At 44.4% G+C, this 19,406-nt stretch overlaps 1 protein-coding gene across 3 annotated transcripts in view; it reads left to right on the top strand.

The window, feature by feature from the left end:
* LOC104363693 (S-adenosyl-L-methionine-dependent tRNA 4-demethylwyosine synthase TYW1) overlaps positions 1–19,406 on the top strand; it is a 106,395-nt gene that overhangs the window by 61,478 nt on the left and 25,511 nt on the right. For all 3 annotated transcript variants that reach the window (XM_042791815.1, XM_042791816.1, XM_042791817.1), the window contains exon 14: positions 16,505–16,615. In XM_042791815.1, coding sequence (XP_042647749.1) covers positions 16,505–16,615 — 111 coding nt within the window. The remainder of the gene's footprint in view (positions 1–16,504; positions 16,616–19,406) is intronic.

The raw sequence follows: 19,406 nt of genomic DNA on the forward strand, positions 1-19,406 counted from the left end.
TGCTTGGCTCAAACTGCTGCTGAAAGTGATTTGACCTAATATGGGTGATTTGGGGCTGAAGCAGCTGTGAGGAGCTTTTGGTGTCTTCCTCTGGTTCTTCAGGGCAGGATCCAGCAGCAGGTAGGTAGCAATAGAGCTCAGGGAACGGTCATGGCTTCAGTGCTCTGCTTGTCAGTAATCTCCCTCAGCTCCAGTTTCAGCTTCTTTGGGTTACTTGATTGCCAGTGAGAGCAGAATCTGACCCAAAACTTCCTTTGTCAGAATGACTTATGGCAATAAACCAGCTCATGCAAAGAAGTTCTGGTTTTCCTTGTCGCACGTAGATGTTTGTGTTTTGGCCCCATTCCTTTGTATGGCTCTCTGCCTTTAAAAATCCAAGGGGAGCTGGTGGGGGGGGGTTGGCTATTTGTAACTTTGCGCACTTGTTGGTGGATATAAATGATGGCTGTGGTTAGTGGGGTGGTCTGTGACCTCCCAAACCACGTGCCCCATCTGTCGTTTCCATAGCTGCTGAAGAAACCCATCTGGAGCCTTGTTGACTTGCAAGTTGTGTGCTTGAGAGCCAAGTCCTGCGTTTTCTCCTTGGATGAAACTACTGTTAAATTTGCCAATGTAAGAAATACAGGAACTACAACACAGGGATTCAGAGTCTCCTCTGAAGCTGCTAAATTGCCGGAGCATATTTCGTATAAATTTGTGGAGTTCATTGTCTTGTGTATATTTGAATACAGAAAGCCAGTCATTAGTACTGGTGACAAAAGGTCAAAGCAAACTAACAACTCAAAGGTGATTTATTTTTCATTTTTTACACAATTAAGGCCTTTGTGATGGGTGAGCTTGGCTTCTGTCAAATTTGTTCGGTCATTCCTAAGTGCAATAGTTGGGTATAGTTATTGTGCTGACTAATTTGGGGATCTCCCTTTCTTGTTACCCCAGCAGAGCACTTGACTGCTCATAAATCTGCTTGGTGGAGGAACTGATATTAAATGCACTGTGAGTGATCTCTTCTAACTGCTTACTTCTAAAAACAGAGGAGCATAGAGAGTATAGGTGGTGGTGAGCACTGGAACTGAAGAGCTGATGATCCATAGCGCCAATGCACCTGTTTACAGACCTGTAAAAATGTGTGTCTGCTTCATTGTGTTTATTTCATTCTGTAGAGACCAACTTTCTGTGAAAGTAGGAGGATCTGAAGGCTTTTTTTTAGGGATTGGGTCTCTAAAATAATGCTTTACCTTGAGATGTTGGAGTTTCAGGTAATGTCAAGCATGTACCCCCTCCCAGGGCAGGCCCCTCAAGTGGGAGTAGAAGTGCTGTGCATACAGAGACACTTAGGACTTTATTAAAAACTTTGTGATTTTTTTTTTTAAGAAGCAACATAATTTTTAAATCCATATATCAGGCTCATGGATACCTCTGAAATGTGCAAGATTTTATTACTGTCTTACAAACTGGACTCAGACTCCTTTACAGAACGCAAAGACCACATAGCATGGCTATCTTCTTTGTCCAGCGTTTGCTAGGAAGCTTTCCTGCCAAAGGCTCTGGCTTTGCCAGCAGTTGACCAAATAGAAAGTTGGCATTTTTGTTCAGGCTGCCAGAGGGGCAGATACCCACCTTCCAGACTGTAATGCAATTTAACAGTTGAATGTGTGCCTGAGTGAAACTAGGTGAGATGGTGCTCATCAGTAGCAGCGCATGGTGCTCATGCCGGAGGTTTGTGTTCAGGCAGGTTGGTGAAGGTGGCTGCTCCCCAGCTGCTCTGCAGGAATGCAACTTGGCATTTAGACCTTGACACTAACCCTGGTGTGTGCCATGGCTTTGGATTACTTCTGTAATTTGTGTTAAGAGGTTAATTCTCTTTCCTTCACCCTGTCTCTGTTGCATTGAGCAAATCCTTCTGATTCTGCTCTTAAAAGGTTCATTTTCGTGCATTGCTTCTGTTGCAGTTGTCTGGGGAACCGAAGTGAATTTGATGAAGCAAGCCACACTTTGAGTGAGGTGGGGACAAAAGGATGATGCACAGTGGCAAGTGAGAGCTCTAATGTTCTCTGTAATGCTTCAAGAGTATCCCATCTGGCAGCTTTCAGAGATGCCCAGTTACTTCATGTTCAGGTCTCTGCACTTGAGAGCACATCACACACAGGAGTGGGACTGAGAAGAGATGAATTTTGCCCATGACTGTCTCCCTTAGAGCTGGTATACACAGGGATGTGCCCCCTGGTAGATAGAAGCAATCCAAATCAGGAGTGCAGTCTGTGATGTCCCAGTGGTCCTGGGACATGTGAAAGAGCTTGTAGTGGTTTTCAACGTGTCAGGGCAGGGGAGATGGTTCCCTGCAGGGGGTTGCTGGGTGCCTCTTTGTGTGGCTGCAAGGGGACCGGAGTGCTGCCCGGAAAGGCAGTGGCAGTTCCTGTGCAAGCAGAAGTGATTCTTGCCTTGTGAGCTGCCAGTTTGCAGTCTCTCCAAACGCTGCTCCATGATGCTGATCCTGGCTGTGAGACTGGTGTAGCCAAGAGGGGAAACTTGCTCAGCAGATGGCAATCATGGGACAAGGGCTGAGGAGTTCAAATATTGCTGCCTGCTTTGAAGTGGTGACACTCTACAAATTTTCTAGGAGTGTATCTGTAGGGAGTAATCCTGAAAACCAGTGGGAACTGAAAGGAGTCCAACTCCTTGAGGCTAAAACTCGGAGGGTAACCGCTCAAAGCGAAGAGCCAGATATAAAGCCTGTGGGAGCTGCTAGAAGGCTCCCAGTGCTGCATCTGAACAATCAGGTGGTGCTGGTGAGAAGTGTTGGGAGGGAGGTTAACAGTGGCCACGGGCAAACAGCTGTTTTGCAGCCGAATTGATCTCCAGACTCCAGAAGTGCGTTGCAGACCATCGTCCAGATGCTTGTTCAGGGGCTGCTTTTACAAGCCTGCCCATGCAAAGCATCATTCCTGTGCGTGCTGGGAATGGGAATGTCACCTCCTGGCACGTCTTGCTCTGCCTCAGCACCATACAGGAGTGCTCTCAGTCCCCAGCTCAAGCTGGAGCTCTACTATTGAATAGGATGGGCAGTTAAAATGTTTAAAGCTTATTTACCTTTCCATAATGTTTGTTACTTTAGAGCCCAACTCCTGAGTTAGGGCTTTACAAGAACAGTAGGCTTGCAAGGATTGCTTAATCAATAAGAAAGAAATTTATTTCAGACTCCTTATTTATGTTGTTCTGTGGTAAATGAAATGGGCAGGATTTTCAGCAAACCTTGGTGGGGCTTTCAGTTCTATTTTTAGATGATTTGGACAAAACCCAGAAGAAAAATATTATAAATCCTTTGCTTCGCAGACTGCAAGAGTGATTTTTAATGAGGTAATTATGTTTTTATGGCAGATTAATCTCTGTTTTCATCATTTGACTCTTGAAGTTGCATTGCTGGTTTGTTGTTTCCTGAGATAATGAGTGTCAGTTTATTCTCTTAAATACAATAGCCCCTTCCCAGGCTTCGATCGAGCCTGTGTGCTCTGCCATTAGTCACACACCCATCATGTCTGCACCGCTGGCTGCTGCTGCCTGAGTTATACCCCTGAAAGTGCTGACACTTTGTCAAATCATGGATTCTCTCTTTACCTTACTGATGTGATGCCTTTTAATTATCCTGCAATTGCTCACTTAAACCATTGTTACTGCAGGATTGCTTAAAATGCAGTTTATTCTTCTGTTTTGTATCCCCCATTGAGCAAAAAGCACTGATTTTGAGGAATATTCTTGTAGACACCTGCAAAATTTCAGTGGGATGTTGTTTTCCTGGCTGAGCTTTCCAACTACAGAGGTCTGTAAGGGAGCATCCAAGTCTTTGCCTGTATGTATATATAGCTGCTGGGATGGCTTAAAAATACTGAACACCTGGCAGCTGACATGAGGGAGACTGGGTTCCTCCGTAGGATCCAAAGTGACTTTGGTGACTGTTCAGTTCGTTCTTTAGCCAGAAGAATTTGGCTAAAGTTGGGCTCTGTCTTTAAACTGCTCTTGTCCTTCACTTTCCTTTTTTTTTGCACGCATGAATGACATTCAAGTATGTGTGTGTGTTTGGTTTTTGGTTTTGCTTTTTTTTTTTTTTTTTTTTCCTTTAAGTTCCCCAGTTGGTGTGTTAAGATACTTTGCACATTATTGTTTGAGGCAAGCATTCCTCCTTGTCACCCTCTTTGGGGCTCCCCTCCTTGTCTGTAGTTTGTTCTTAATATTCCCCTTCTCTTGATTTCTTTGCACTGCTGGGGTTACAACTGTGCATTAAGTGACATGTTTGAAATGGTGCCTCTCCAGGACCAGCACACCAGGTCCTGCAGCCTACCCTTGTCTTTGGCCAAGCAGCCAAGCCTGAAATGACAGGTCGTGGAGCTTAGAGGGACGTGGCAGTGTGGAGCTGTAGCTGGGACATTTTGAGGAATGTGAAGCGAAAGGAGGGTGTGGGAAGTTCCAGAGGGTGGTTTCAGCTCTTTGCCATCACAAGACTGGCTCTGAATGCTGCCTCTTTCCCACGTGTGACCAGACACATGGGTGCCTACCCCATCCTGTGACCTTGCACGCAAAGTGCTGGTCTAGACCGAAGTGGAGGTGCCTAGTCAGCTTAAAAATAAATCATTTTTATGGTCAGATAAAAGCAAGTCAGTGATTCTCCTGGATTTTGCAGCCTTTTGGCTAAGGGGCTGCTTTGCAGATGGGATGGAGCCAAGGTGGCTGAGCAGGTCAGCTGCTGGCTGAGCTCCTTGTGCTCGTTCTCACTTTGTGTTGAAGAGCAGCAGCTGGAGCTGGACAAAGTGCTTGTCACTTGGTGCCAGTGTGGCAGGTCCCTGCTGCTGTGGCAGCTGCTGTTCCGAGCCACGGGACTGCTGCTGCCCTTAATTGGAAGATGCCCACGTGGAAAAGGTCCTGATCTCACCTATATTTGGGAGCCTTCACAAGAGCATCCCCTGTCAAGTTTCTGGTTTAAGTCCTTTCAAAGTCAGTGGGACCTGGGCATCAAGTTGGAGAGTTGCTGAAGTCTTTTTATCCTGGTGAAAGGGCTTTTTTAGTTTCACAAGTTCTGCTTTTTTTCACACTTTCTGCCCAGACTTGAGCCTGTATTTGGTTGTGATGGCCCTTTGGCACGGGGCTCGGTGGGAGTGCTACCCAGGCTTGTGCTAATGCTTTTTCTGGCTGTTCGGTGTTAAACATACTCTATTTCCCCAGGAAATGAAATATCATCAGGCTGTGTGGTCTGCTTAACAGCAAACTTGAAGTGGTGTTTTGCTGATGATTTGATATGATCTGTTTTAATGGTATTCTTCTATTTTAAGTTACATTGCATTGGACTTTTTTCTCTTGGTATGAATTTTACATGATAATTCCTTGACACTGCCCTAGAAATATTGAAAAGAAATAAATAATCACTGGAATATTGTTGGTGCTGACTTATAAGAGTAAGTGTATTAAAATTGAGTCTATGGAAAATGGATAAGAAGCAGTCGTGGTTCTGGCTTTGCTTAAGAACATTTGTTTTACTTCCAGAGATTTTTAACTAAACTGATTAATTTCTACTGAAGTGTGAAGCAGTGAAGTAGATTACAGGCAATAGGTGGCGAGTACAGGAAGAATGATGGTGAGGGGGAATATGACTTAGGATGCTGGTTTAGGAAGGTAAGATAATGAAATTTGATTTATTTTCTCCTTGGTTTCCAGTCTGGTTCACTTGTTCTTGTGCTCCATACATCAGCAAAACTACTCATAGGCTGAAGGGCTTTTCTGGTTTAAAATTCTGGCATGTGAATTAGTGCTGATGTGCTTGTCTGACTCCAGGATTTTCTTTTCATTTCAAGGCAGAATTTCAAAGCTGGTCAATACTGACCAATTCTGTATATGACATCAGTTTTGTTGATTGACTTCTGTCTTTCAAAAAAACTGGTGCAAACCAAAAGTCCAGCTTTCATGTTTCTGTAATTATTATTTGTGACAGCTTTTTTCATCTTATTTTCAAGGCTCTGGAAGAATAATTTCATATGGCTTTCAGACTTGGCACCTCAGAATAAAATACTTTGTAGAGACTATTTTGTTACACAAGTATAGTAAAACTGAGAAAATTACCATATGCTTTGCTCTTTGACCATTGTCTAAGGGGACTGACTTGGTATCCAGGTGTCAAGATGAGATGTAGGACCAGAACATTATTTGGACTCATGCACCTTGTAATTGATTTTGTTACCGGATTCTCTCACAAAGAGTAGGACTGGGTTTTACATGGAAAGGTAGTACCAGGTTTGTGTGTTGTTTTGGGTGTTTTAAAGCTTGGTGTGTCTTTTTAAAAACATCCGAAGTTTCTTTGGTGTTAGAACTTGAATGTTGTGTTGGAGCTTGTGCAGGGTGCAAAAAATAGGGTGGTGGGTGATGGTGAGGTTGGTTTTCTCCCCTGTCCTGTGGATGACACGGGGACAACTGTTGTGCTAGAAGATCCTGGGTGAAGACCGAGGGCTTTACTGATCTGCAGATAAATGCTGGGGTCGAGTGCTCTCACTTTCCTAGCAGTAAAATCGAAGTTCTGAGCTTTGCTCGGGTCTTACAGCAGAGTAGCTAATGTGTTAATTATCCTATGGTAATATGCACCTTTTTTAGCAATGAAGACAAAGCCTCAACTCGCTTTAAACTGGTGTATTAATAGCAAATGCTTGAACAATGTGTGTTTTCAGTAGATACCTACGCAGCATAACCTATTCAGGTTTTTTGCTTTAATGACTGTATTAGCCCAAAGAAAGGGAACTGAAAACTTTTGTGCTCTGTGCTGAGTTAATCTTTGAAGGGAAATAACCTCCTCTGCTGTGCAAATCGGCTCAGCAGAATGCTCTCAGGTGTTTGCAATGTGACTTTTAGGAGGATGTCATCCCTCCAGTGCCCCTGTTCAGGGCTGGTTGTATAGTGATAGATGAGCCTGAACGAAGTGATGAGCCCTTTATTTGAGGGGTGGGTCCTGGTTGCCAAAAGAATAGATTAATTGGCCATCCTTTCAAGGGCACTGAGTCTTTCCATGACGATGTTCTCCCGGAGCGTGGTGGGTGCCACGGCTCATCTGCAGAGCTGCTGGGAGCCTGGAGGCTCAGCAGTGCCGGGATCGGGAGAGGCAGAAGTGATCTCCAGTCCTGTTACAGAGACGCTGTCTCCAGGCTGAACTGGAAGGGTTTGGAAAGCTGTGAAATTTGGGGGGTGTTGGCATTTGAGATTTCCTTTTCTGTGTTTTGGATCTTTTATCCTTTGTGGGGTTTTATGCATAAAGATGTGTGTTACTGAATACGGTGAATAGATACTTGGCTGCAGGGTTGGTTTTTTTTTTTTTTTTTTTCTGATCACATCCCTGTGACAAGTAATTTCCAAGTGTGAAAATTGCTTTGATATCTTTATTCAGGACTTGCTCACTTAGTAAGGCGTTGCATAACCCGAACAAGGGAACTGAATCAAGTCTTTGCAGAGGATGACTTCTCCCTTTGCAGGGGCTGTTGCTCGGAAAGGGCAGCTCGCCTACTGCCGCCGTGCGAGAGCAAGGAGCCTGCCAAGAGCACCGCCGCAGCGCCGGGCGGTGGGACTGCACGTGCATTTCGGTTTTTAGGCTGGTTTGTATCATGACGAGAGCAGGCCTTGCCAGCTAGGAAGCTCTGAAAATGTGTCATGAAGTCAGTCTGCAAGTCAAGCCTTTCTTTGAAGGGAATAAGAAATATTAGTGACACTAAAAAGCCGGCTTCCTGCTCATCATCTAATACCTGAAAAGGATCAGTGAAATTATATGAAAGAAAGAGTAATTTTTGTTTAGAGTCTGCACCATAATTTCTTCTCCCCCAAGAGTGCTTTTTTCATTTAAGCAATGCAGTGTTTCTATTGACATTATTGGTTTTTTACTTGAGATTGATTAGCTGCAAAAATACGCATTTATGTTGAGGAGTCTGTGAATGAAACACCATTTTTCTAACAATAACATTATTTTATCTATATCTAAGAAAGAGATATGAGTGTTCAGAATATCTGACTTTAAACTAGCAATAAAAATCTAGGGTTTATCATGTTTACTTCCAAAGAGTAGGACCCTGTTAGTCTGCTTTACCAAAACAGCAAGTTCAAGTGACACAATCCAAGGTAAGAGTCTTGTAGGACCTCAGTGGGTGGTTTGGAGGAGGGGGTTTGTCTACTCTTTGCCCTCTGTCCCAGCCTTTTCCAGTCCTGCTCCCACTGCCTCCATGCCCTGCCTGGAGGAGGGAGGTGCTTCTCTGCCCCAGCCAAACTCCTATCAATCCAGCAACTTGCTCTTTACAACACAGTTGACGTGTTCACCCTTCCCTCTCCCTCCTGAGATTAGACCTGGGATGTTTTATGAAGAATAATTGTATTTGATCTATGAAAAGATGAATGTTGAGGAGGAGGGAATTAAAAAGAAATGATTAAAAAAAAAAAAAAAAAAAAAAGCAGCCCCAATCCCTTTTGGTTATTGAAGTAAGAAGGGAACACTTTGTCAAACTGACGTGTGAATCCTTTATTAACATCTTCTGGGCCAGTGGGTGTCAGGAGGGCAGTGTCACCTCGTGGGCTCGGTCTGAGGTGTGTTCAGCAGTTTGGCTTTGAGATTTGGCCATTGCATGCAAAATATGCGCATGCAGAAAATGTTAATTTGCAAACGTTATTGGACCGGGACGATTTTAGGATAGCTTCAAAGGAAAATGTAACTGCCTTGGAAACAGGCAGAAATGTCAGTGCTGCTGCGCGCCGCTGCGGGGGCTCGGCGTAGCCGGGGCGGTCACCCCGAGCTGGGCTGCAGAGTGCTGGGTGCCTCGTGGTGTGCTCCCCCCCGGGCTGCTGGAGGGCTGCAGGCGTGCAGCAGCCTGGTGACTCGTCTGTGGGGTCACCCGAGTCTCAGCCACCCTGCGGAGGCCGGAGGGAGGGAGCTGCAGCCCCGTCTGCTGGCCCCGATCGTGACTTTGCGCTCTGGCCATGGGGCACTGCTGTTGCTGGGACCAGAGTATGAGAGACCCTTAGAGACAAAAATTTTGTTTGTCTGCTGAATGAGAGACCAGGAGCTTGGATCCAGTTAATGAAATGGTTTTGGGTGGGTTTTTTTGTTTGTTTTGTTGTGTTGTTGTTGTTGTTTTTGTTTCGTGGGTTTTTTTGGTTTTTTTTTTTTTTTTTTTTGGTTAAATTGTAAGTATCCTTCCCTAACCCTGTTTAGTTTCCACTGTGCCCTGTTCCTGGCATTCAAGGGTTGCAATGTTTTTTTGGGGCAACTTGGAAAGATTTCAGCAGCAGTTGCCTGAAGGGAAAATACTGATTTTCCCCAGGTTGATTATTCATTCCTTTGTTCTCAAATCTACTTTACCCTCAAGTGTTTGGGGAACAGAAGGGTGAGCTGGCCCCTGTTGACTTGTGGTTTTGGGACTCCGTTATAAAAGGGTGACAGTTGCTGCAGAGTTTTCAGAATGCAATGAGATAGAAAGCACAATATCTCAATTTTTTGAGTGTGCTGCCAATACTGATGTGCCCTCTAAAGAGTAAGATTTGAAAGACCTGGGGGAACAAGTCATAGTGTGGCATGTACCAAAGTGATTCTCAGTGGTTTTCCTTCTTTTAAGACATTTATGGGACAATATTCTATATTAAGGTGCCTTTAATGGACCAACTACCACATACAATCTCAAAGAAACTGTGTGCTGTATTTTAGAGAGATCTGCTATGGTAACCTGAGCAAATGTTTGGGAAGGCAAGGGGTATCTGTACAAAATTGCTCAGTTTCTAACCGTATGCTCAGTGTCCTATGTAGGCAAAAGCACCTCAGTATCTTTTTATATCTGAAATTGTGGGTTAAGAGTTGGAGAAGTTCATCAGAACTGGGCAGGAACACATTGTCCCTTTTGCTCCCAAGCACTGTGCACTGGCCTCAAGGAACATCTCCCAGCGTGAAGGACCTGCAGTACCCGACGCAAATTGTCCTTAAGCACCAGCACAGGCCCTTCCTGGCGCTGTTTTGGCAGCTCTTAAGGATGGGCTTCGCGCTTCTGGCGTGTGACCCGTGCTTGTTGCTGTTGCAATGATGTGCTCTGTCAGAGTAGCACCTCCTCCCGAGTCAACTGGGTTGACAGAGGGCAAGAGCAAAAGCATCGCTGACCCCTGAGCTTTGGGACAGAGGGGATTTCCTGGCAGAGAAGGCTGGTCCTGTGGGGATGCCGCTTTCTAGGGCGTGGAGCCTGGAGGAACCCAACCGTGATGCTACTTAACATCTTGGGAGACTGCTGAGACTTTTGGCAGGGGCAGACTCCTCCATCGTCAGCCCTCCTGGCTGCACAGTGAATGCGCTGTGACCTGCAACCACGCGACGGTTCTGTTGTGGGCCTTGCAGAGGCAGAAAGCGGGGTGGCCTCTGCTCCGCTACTCAGCTGCAGATCGGAGCAGAAGCCTTGGTAAGGCCAGCACAAAGTTCTGCTGCGGCCCTGCGAGGGGACCGCATAGGCCTGGAGGTGCAGCCAGGGGCTTCATTTGGCTTTTGAGGGTTCACAGCTGGAAAAAAAAAAAAAAAAAAAAAAAACAACAACCAAAAAAAAAAACCGAACAAAAAACAAACAAACAAACAAAAAAAAAAAAAAACAAAAAAACCAAACAGACAAAAAAACCCAAAAAACAACAACAAAAAAAAACACACAAAAAAACCCCAAAAACAAAAAAAAAACAAATAAACAAACAAACAAAAAAAAAAAAAAAAGAAAACCCAAACAAACAAAAAACAAAAAAACCCTTTAATAGTCAATTATCCTGTTTCTGTGATCCACACTTTGTAGAGCATTCTCTTCAGCCATGATCTCAATCAGAAAAAGGCTGAAGGTTGCCGAAAGCCGCCCCGTGGCGCAGGCTGGTGCAGGGGGCTGTGTCGGAGCGAGGATGCATCCTGCTTTCCGTGCAGGCGCCGTGCCACAGAACTGCTCTCAACTCCATGATTTTCCTAGTCTTACGTTGAAAGTTATTCTGGCTTCCCCAGCCTTGAATAGATTTGCTTCAGCATATTCAACTGCTCTTTCTGCTCCCAGTTCTTCCCTGCGGTCCGAGTTGCTGGTTATTTGATCTCCCTTGGTTAGAACCTGATGGGCCGTAGGGCTCCCACTCCGGCTGTAATTACACTGCCCGGCTGCAGTGTGCGCTGCCTGTTGCCCTCCCAAATTGTTGTTCTGTGCTGATGCTCACCGGATCTAAGGGAAACTTCTCCTAACAGCTGCTGTTTGTAGCCCTTCCTCGTGGAGGTGATCTGCGTTCTGCCCTTGGCTCTCCTTCGGAGAGGCACTTGAGGAAAATCTGCAGCTCCTAGGTGGGCAGGATGGGAGCTGTTGAGGTGGGAAGGCACCGCGGGGGATTGTCTAGTCCAACCTTCCTGCTCAGAGCCGGATCAGCTCGGTGGGGTGAGTACTGAATATCTCCGAACACGAAGACTCCTCAGCCTCGCCAGGCAACCCCTTCTGGTGTTCAGTCACCCTTCCTGGAGAAATTCTGTTGAAAAATGCAATTTGCTGTGTTTCAGCCTGTGCCCATTAGGTCTTGCCCTTTCCCTGGGCATTGCTGGGACGAGTCTGGCTCCATCCGCTTTAGTCCCCCACCAGCTATTTATTTACAAGGGCACATTCTCTTGTTTGCTTTCCCATCTCTTATTTTCCTTTGCCACTCAGTAGGCACGCACAGTCCTGCCAGGCCCCAGAGCTGCCCCTTCCTGCCAGACTGATTGTCTGAATAACGAGCGTTTTGGTGTAAAATAGATGTGGTTTCACACCCTCAACTTTCACCCATTTGAAAGGCTTGTTATCATATTAACTTTTTCTTTTCCACTAATGTTATTCTGATCACTGTCTGAAGTGAAATAATGGTTGCTTTTCCTGGAAACACAGGGTGTAAAGCACTGCAGTCTAGTTTTCTGTCCTGATGGTTTACATCATTAAATTCTCAGGGCTTAATGTCTTATTTCTTGTTTTTCAGTGCTTATAAGATCTCCTGGGGCCCTATTGTACAATGAAATACAAATAATACGTTAATAAAACAGGATTGTGTATTTGTACTGCTGGCAGCCTGTGAGGATTACTTGTATGTAACATTTTGTGGTATTAGGACCTTGGTAATTTTTATCTGTCCCTTCTACCACTTCTTTAAAAGTGGCTTTTCTCTCTGCTCAGACAGTGCTTGAGAGATGTTGCCCTCTGGAAAGAGGTTTCTTCAGTCGCAATATTAATTTTTGATTTTTCTACTTTTTTTTCTGCATCCCTTTGGCAGTGTTTTAGTTTCTTTACCTGCTTCTTTCACCACTGGTTGTGATTTAGTTAATACAGTTTTTGTGATAGTTCAGTTATTGAAGTGATGTATAATACACACAGACTGTAGTTATTACTTGTCAGTTAGTGCTGCCCTATGGGGGAGAAAACCCTTTTAATGCACTTGTAGCAGTTTTAGTTTTATGAAGTACTTGAACTTTAAAGCTAGACTTCAATATACATCCTAGATCATTTTAGGAGAATATTAAAAATGAGATTTAAATGGGAAGAAAAAACCCACTTCCCCTCATGCAAGCTTTCATTGCTATAAGAAGAAACACTTGCTGAAGCATTGTACTTAATGAACGTTAGAAAATGCGATAAAAGTAAACTGATAACGTTTCATCTCCTCCACAAGACTGTTCTTGCAATATCACATTCCCGTGGCTCTGACAGCATTCCTCCTGTGTCCAACCTGTTGGCCTGAGCCTTGAACCATGTTTTTCGGTGGCATTTGTGTTTAGTCTCTCTGCAGAATGAGTGTAAAATTAATTTTTCTTTTTTTTTTTTTTTTTAGAAGTGTTTGCATGCCTCAGCCCAGTTCCAGTAGTGGAGGACTAGACTTGGGTTCTTCAAATGTATTGTTTCTACTAAGTTTTGGCAAGAAACATGAGCTGGGGGCAGTCCCCTCCAGCATCATCTCCTCTGGGGTGTGGATGCATTCGGCACATTCATCTGCCAGCAGTGATGGAGGGGTGAACCAGTGTGGCCTCCCTCAAAATTGCAGCGTGGTCCTCTGAAATCAAAGCGTGGCACATCCCAGAGCCATCTCCCTCCCATCAGTTGACTTCAATTTTTGCTGCCAACAAAGATGCTCCTAATTTTTTATTTTTTTTTTTTTTTTTAAATTGTTGCAAGTGCTCCTTTCAGCCTTTACAAAATGTTTTCTATTCTTTTGGATATCTCATAAAGGAGTTGAGCCTTGGGAGAACACCTGATGGCATTTTCACGTGTGTCTTTCAGGGTAGCAGATGCCCTCCTGAACTGCCAGCACTTCACTTACCTAAAGGTCTTGCCCTCGCTGCTCAGTGGAGGTGACTTCCAGACTCTAGTCAAGCCACTTCACGCTTGGGCTAGGTGTAAATATTTTTAATTAGTCTGTAAGAGCTTTCCATATATCTACTGATAATATCCATTATCCCTAATTCTAGCACTTGAGACCAGTTTCTGCCTGGTCTGGTCTCCCATTATCTGTATGTCATGTTCAGATTCCCTAAACAGCAAGTATCTGCTGTCTGAAGATCAAGTGACTTTTCTTAGACTTTGATCCCACAAACGGCTTTCCTGTGGTTTATTTCTCTGTGTTAAGGTTGAGATTTTATTTTCTTTTTTCTTCTTTTTTATATCCTCCACCGCTGCAGCCTATTGGGCCAGCAGTGGCGATGCTGCTCGTGCTGGATTTAACAGGCTGTGCTGTCCCACTTGCTGTGTGATCATTGCCAAGCTATGTTTTCTATGCACAACAGAGATGGCCAGAAATTTGCTCTTAATTTGAGCACAAAACCATCCTGCCAAAAAACCCCAGCCTCTGCCGGGCCCTTCATGGTGGACTCCCCCCTGATGATTGCACTGGGGACCTGGACCCCCCCGTCAGACCACGGGGTCTGGATCAGCAGCCTTTGGTGTAGGGGCTGGTATTAAATTACAATTTTTATTTACTGTTGCCTTGAAGCTGCCTGCATTTGTTTATCACTGTGAGCTGACCTTTGGAGAGACATTTCTTGATTAATTGGGTATCTAATCACTTCAGACCGTTGACAGGCGTGTGCGTATTAGAATTTTTCCTCTTGTTAAATATTTTCCCTCTGGTTTCTTCTTTTCCTGTTATATGGCAAATGATGCGTTTATTTTTTGTGTTAGTTCCTTCATTGTTTTTCTCTTTAGTAATTAACTGTTGATTTCATAGTTGCCTGTTGTCTTTTGGTCTGAGCCTTTCTTTTGCCAATCCATTCAAATCATAAGTGTTTCTTGTACTTAAATATGTGCTTATATGCTACAGGTACAGGTCAGCTATTTTAATTCTTGTGATATTTGGCCTTCAATAATAATTCTTTAAAGTTACTCTCCACAGGCTTTTTTTAAAAGAAGCTCTACCTTTAATTATTTTCTCAAGAAAGTGACTCTTTGTAGGTAATGAGTCCTTGCTCATGTTTATCCCCCAGAAAATTTTGCAGGCTTACGTGGTGCTTTAAGTTCCCAAGATGACAGGAAAGGGGCAGTGAGAGCTTTGGGACACTTCTGCTTGCATTTGGTTTAGGTCTTTCTACGTATGTACCTTAAAGACCTGCCCCTGGCAGTGCTTAGATGTTAGAAGGAGAAAGATGCTCCTGTTTTTTATTTGTTTGTTCTTTAGTTATTTGTTAGCAAATAATCTCAAATGTTTCTGTGGCAAACTGGTATAGAAAATCTCTTTTTTTTTTTTTTTTTTTTTTTTTTTTTTCCCTCCCTGTGGAAAACATAGGAATTTATTTTAGGTAAGAGATGTTTTGATTTATATACAGAGGGCAAAATTCACTTACGTGGCATGTTGGTCAGAGGCTCTGAAGAAGTAAAACGTGGCTAGATTCTGGACGGGTATGGGGAAGTATTGGTTTTATCTCAGGAGGTGTAATAGCATGAACTTTTTAATAGCCTTGAACTGGGACTCGGGGTCCTGGGGTTTGTCCCTGCTTTGCCCCTGGCCAGTGGATGCTGTCAGAGGTATCACAGTGGGAAACGGTCTGAGGTTTCAGGATGGAAAGTTCAGTTTAGTAGCAGATCTCCTTGTTAGCTTGTTCTTCTGGGTTGAAAAAAATGTAATAAACTGAATAAATGGTAATAAATTGTGTGTGCTTCCCACACGTGGCACTAAAGTTCAGGTAACCTCGTGCCACGGGCATGTCACGGGTAATAGGTAAGGGGAATCTCTTAACTCAATCCGAGTCTAAGCCTGGACTTTCTGGAGCAGGAGAATTTTATTTCAGCCCTTGCTGTGCTGTCAAGTCCCAGGCTTGGGGTACAGCCTGGCCCCAGCTGTGGAGTCTTGGGTTGCCATGGATTTGTTATGGTGCTCTTTTGCTCTGGCTAAACTGGTGCTTTTGTCACGTTTTACAGTCTACAGTGTGCCAAGGAAGGAAAATGAGTTAATTCGAAAAACAATTTTGCTGGAAGATTGCTCTATAAATAAATTCCAGAGATAAGTGAAATAAAACATTAGGGGAAGATGAAGGCAAGGAGAGGAGAGGATGGAAACAAGCAGCGAGACTGGCTTTGTTCTATGGCCAAGTGCTGATATTGATAGCAGAAATCCTTTTGTCACCTGTAACTTCTTTGGTGAGCAGCCCTTAGAGAGGGAACATCCGAATAACTCCAGGGGAAGAAATTCTGTGCTCTCCGCCCCTGTGCACAGAAATAAGTCGGATCTGGGCATCCTGGAGAGGTGCAGGTGTGGTGGGGAGCCGGGGCGCTTGGCAGCGGGAGGCAGAGGCAGGTCCCAGCAGGGATGCCGCGGGCAGGGACGCGGCTTCCCTGCTGCAGGGAGCAACCAGGGGTGGACGCGGCTCCGGTAGTTGTTGGTGCTGCAGCTCCTGTGTGTGTTCCGAATGGTTTGCACCACCCTTCTAAGGCTAGGTGATAAGGCAGGGCATTTTCAGTGTTTGCCAGTTGTGGTTTCAATCGTCGCTTTGTGCTTCCTGTAAAATGTCCTGTGTGACTGATCACAGGAGAGCCTTTTCTCTGCGACACTGTACCTGATATGCTGGAATGGGCAGACAGTGGTTTGTCTACCCGTGTTTGTCCTGGCTAAAAGTTGCTAATGCCAGATGATCCAGCTGTAAGAAATAAAACCATCTGTATAGCAACTAATGGTGAGATTTTATGCCTAGGTAAGCGTATCAGAGAGATAAAATTCCTGGTTATTTTCTCATTAGTTAAAGCTCCTGTAAAAACAAAGTGCCTAGAATATATATAGGGAAGATAACTCTTTGTATGGCAAAAGATGGCTCAGCTCAGAGATGCTATGGAATAACTTTCTTGACAGAGCAAATAAGGTGACTCCTGGTTTAAATGTGGTTTGTTTTAGCCTCTGGGTTCTTGGAATAATTTAATGAATTTTTTTGATGTTTGGAGCTATGTTCAAGGCTGGAACATCCTCCCTGTATCAGAATGTGTTGCTAATGTTAATTTTTCCTTTATTTCAGCAACAGCGCACAGTTTATAGGCTTACACTGGTGAAAGCTTGGAATGTGGATGAACTCAAAGCCTATGCTGACCTGATATCCCTCGGTAAACCAGACTTCATTGAGGTCAAGGTGAGCTGCACAAAGCCATTTTATTTTTTCCCATCAGTATTTTACTTTTTCCCTCCCCATTTTCCCCCCACCTCCCAGTCTTAAACTTATACGAGTAAATGAAACTTTTCCAAAGATTTCAGTGATGCATAAGGAACTTATCTCTTGCTTTTAAAGTTAGGCAGCCAGGTTTCTAATACCTTATGTGTGCATTTGGGAGTAGTCTTTAGCGTTATGCAAGACAAGCTTTGTACCAGCTGGCATCAATTTCTGCTCAACAGAATCATAACCCTCTGGTCTCTTTTGTATTTCTCATGAAAGCAGAGACTGATAAAAAGATGTTCCTTCTTTTATGTCAACCAACTTTTAAAACAAAATATTCTGGGACAAACTGGTAGTTTGTGGTATTATTCTTTCCATCCTTGCCTAAAATTCTGCCAGGGGAAAAGGTGATAATGTCTGGCTTACTGATGCAGTATTTGTCAGGCTGTGTAAAACAGGGGGAAATATTACCCTCTGGGACTGGAAGAACTGCGAACAGGAGCATGTGAGGTACAGCAGGGCAGGAGGTGCTTTATCTTGGGCTAAATCAATTTAATATATATAGAATGTAAAAAAGACACATTGTAAGGTGTTCTGAAAAGAATCACTATCAGCGTTTTCATCCAGCAACTCCTCTGCAGACCAGCACATTTACCTCAGCTCTGTGTTTTTGCAGCTCTATTACTTCTGGACTTTCTTTCCTTTCTATTTTCTATTTCTCTTTCCTTTTTTAAAAAAAAAATTATTTACTGCTGCTTTAAAGAAAAAACCCCTGAAGTTTGATGCAACTTCCTTATGAACAAAACCCAAAGGTTTTTATATTAGCAGTGCTGAGAGGTCTCTTTCTCTCTGAATGCGCTGCTGAATTTGATAGCTTAATACAAAATAAGGTTTCGAGTATGATTTGGGGGAAAAAGGCTCAGTTTTACAATGTGTATCAGACTGTTTTGTATTCCTCAGGTAAAACCTAGCAGGAGGAGTGCTCCTGTGGGGCCCTTCCCACCTTGCATCTCCCGACTCTTACTGCAGCCGGGCAGTACAAGATCCAGCATGCGAGGCGGGCAGGGATGAGTGTGCACGCCAGCGTGGAGCATGAGGCTGTTGGTGTATGTGCTACTTAGAAGGCTCTGTCATGTGCAGCGACTTTAATTAGTAAAATGAATCAGGTGTAAGCTAATCAATGTTTCTGTGCACTCTCCAGGGTGAACATCTGTCTCCTCCAAGGCAGAGGGCTGCTGTTCCCTTTGCCTGGGGAAGGATTCAGCCTTGCAGCCATGGTTTCCCAGCAGTGTGCAGTTCAGCTCTCCCAGTGGCTTTTCCCTGGCAAAATCATGCCTTGGACTGCCAGGGAAATAGGTGAGAAGGTCATAGAGGTACTCCTGACACTCCTCCAGCTGGGACAGGCTCCTGCCCACACTGCTTCAATCAAAAATGTTGTCTTTGCACTCCAAGTACTTCAAAGTGCTTGTCAGATACCAACCTGTAAGGACTTTCTCTGAGGAAAGGATGCTTATTGAGCACTTTGCCATGTTTGCAAAACTATGAGCTGAGGCAGAGAGGAACTGCGTGACATTCCCAAAACAACATGTAGCATAGTAGTGTAGCTGGGGGTTGCGCATCACTAGTGTACCTGCCAACACCAGCAGCAAAGGGAGTACAAAGGGGTTGCAGAACAAGGCCATCAGGTGCCAGGTGCACCCCTCTGCCTTCCATGTGCTGTTGGGTGGGTTTGGGTCTTTTTATGGACTCATATGAGTGTAAGTTTGCAGTCTGTTTTGGGGTTTTTTGCTATTTTTTTTTTTAAAGGTGTATGCTGTTTAATGTTAATTACTTTTGCAAGTGAGATGCTTGGACCTAAATGTCATTTTTTCAGAAATCTTCCAGCAGGTAAGTGAAGTTCTGCAAGTGCTGGAGGACAGAAGTGCCTACCAGGGTGCTGATCCCTGTCAGATCACGGGGTCTTCAAGCAGGGGACAGAACATCTCATGCCTCACTTTCTCCTGTGAATGGTTTAGTATTGAGCCTATACTGTGGCCACAAAAGCAGTCTGTAGCTGGCATGTGGAAAGTCTCTTGTATTTCCAATCCCAAGAACAGTATTCAGAGAAACTCAAGTTTAAGCCTTCTCAAAGGATGCAGCATCTCTCTCCCTTGTCTCTGCTAGTTGCTGTACTTAGGCTGGGAGCGATGGGGAAAGTCTCCCCTTCCCTGGTTGCAGCTCTCATTAAAAACTGCAGTACAGCGTTTCACAACTTCATTGCGATCTATATACTCAGTCCAAAAAATCTCTTCTACAGTTTGTTCTTTGTTTCCAGCCTAGTGGAGGGAGGATGAGTTTCCAAAGCTCTCAAAACCATACAGCAAGTCTGACAGCAGCTAAGCCCCGCGAGACAGAAGCGAGCAGCAGAGTACAAGAAAACACACTTAATTCCTTTTCAGCTTCAGCAGCAGAAATGAATTGTCAGGGCACTGCTCCACCTCATTCACCAGCGGGCTCTGAAATAGTCTCCATTTTTTTCCATTTAATTGAGCTTTTAAAGAGAGCTGTGCTGTCCTGTTGTCTTAATTTTGACGACAGGAAAGCAGGGTTCATATACTTGGAAGTATGAAGCATGCTGCTGCAGGCAGCGCTGCTCGGCAAATGGGAGCGGAGCTGAGGTTATCTCTATTCGGGCACAACATTTGGTGTTTAAATGGCATTTCCACCCCTTTTAAGTCACAAAACTTTGTGATGGCTTCCCTGGAGCAGGGAGATTTGCTTGACACTAGGT

The sequence above is a fragment of the Tyto alba genome, unplaced genomic scaffold (genome assembly GCF_018691265.1).
Source record: "Tyto alba isolate M040663 unplaced genomic scaffold, T.alba_DEE_v4.0 Super-Scaffold_19, whole genome shotgun sequence".
NCBI classification, from domain to species: Eukaryota; Metazoa; Chordata; class Aves; order Strigiformes; family Tytonidae; genus Tyto; species Tyto alba.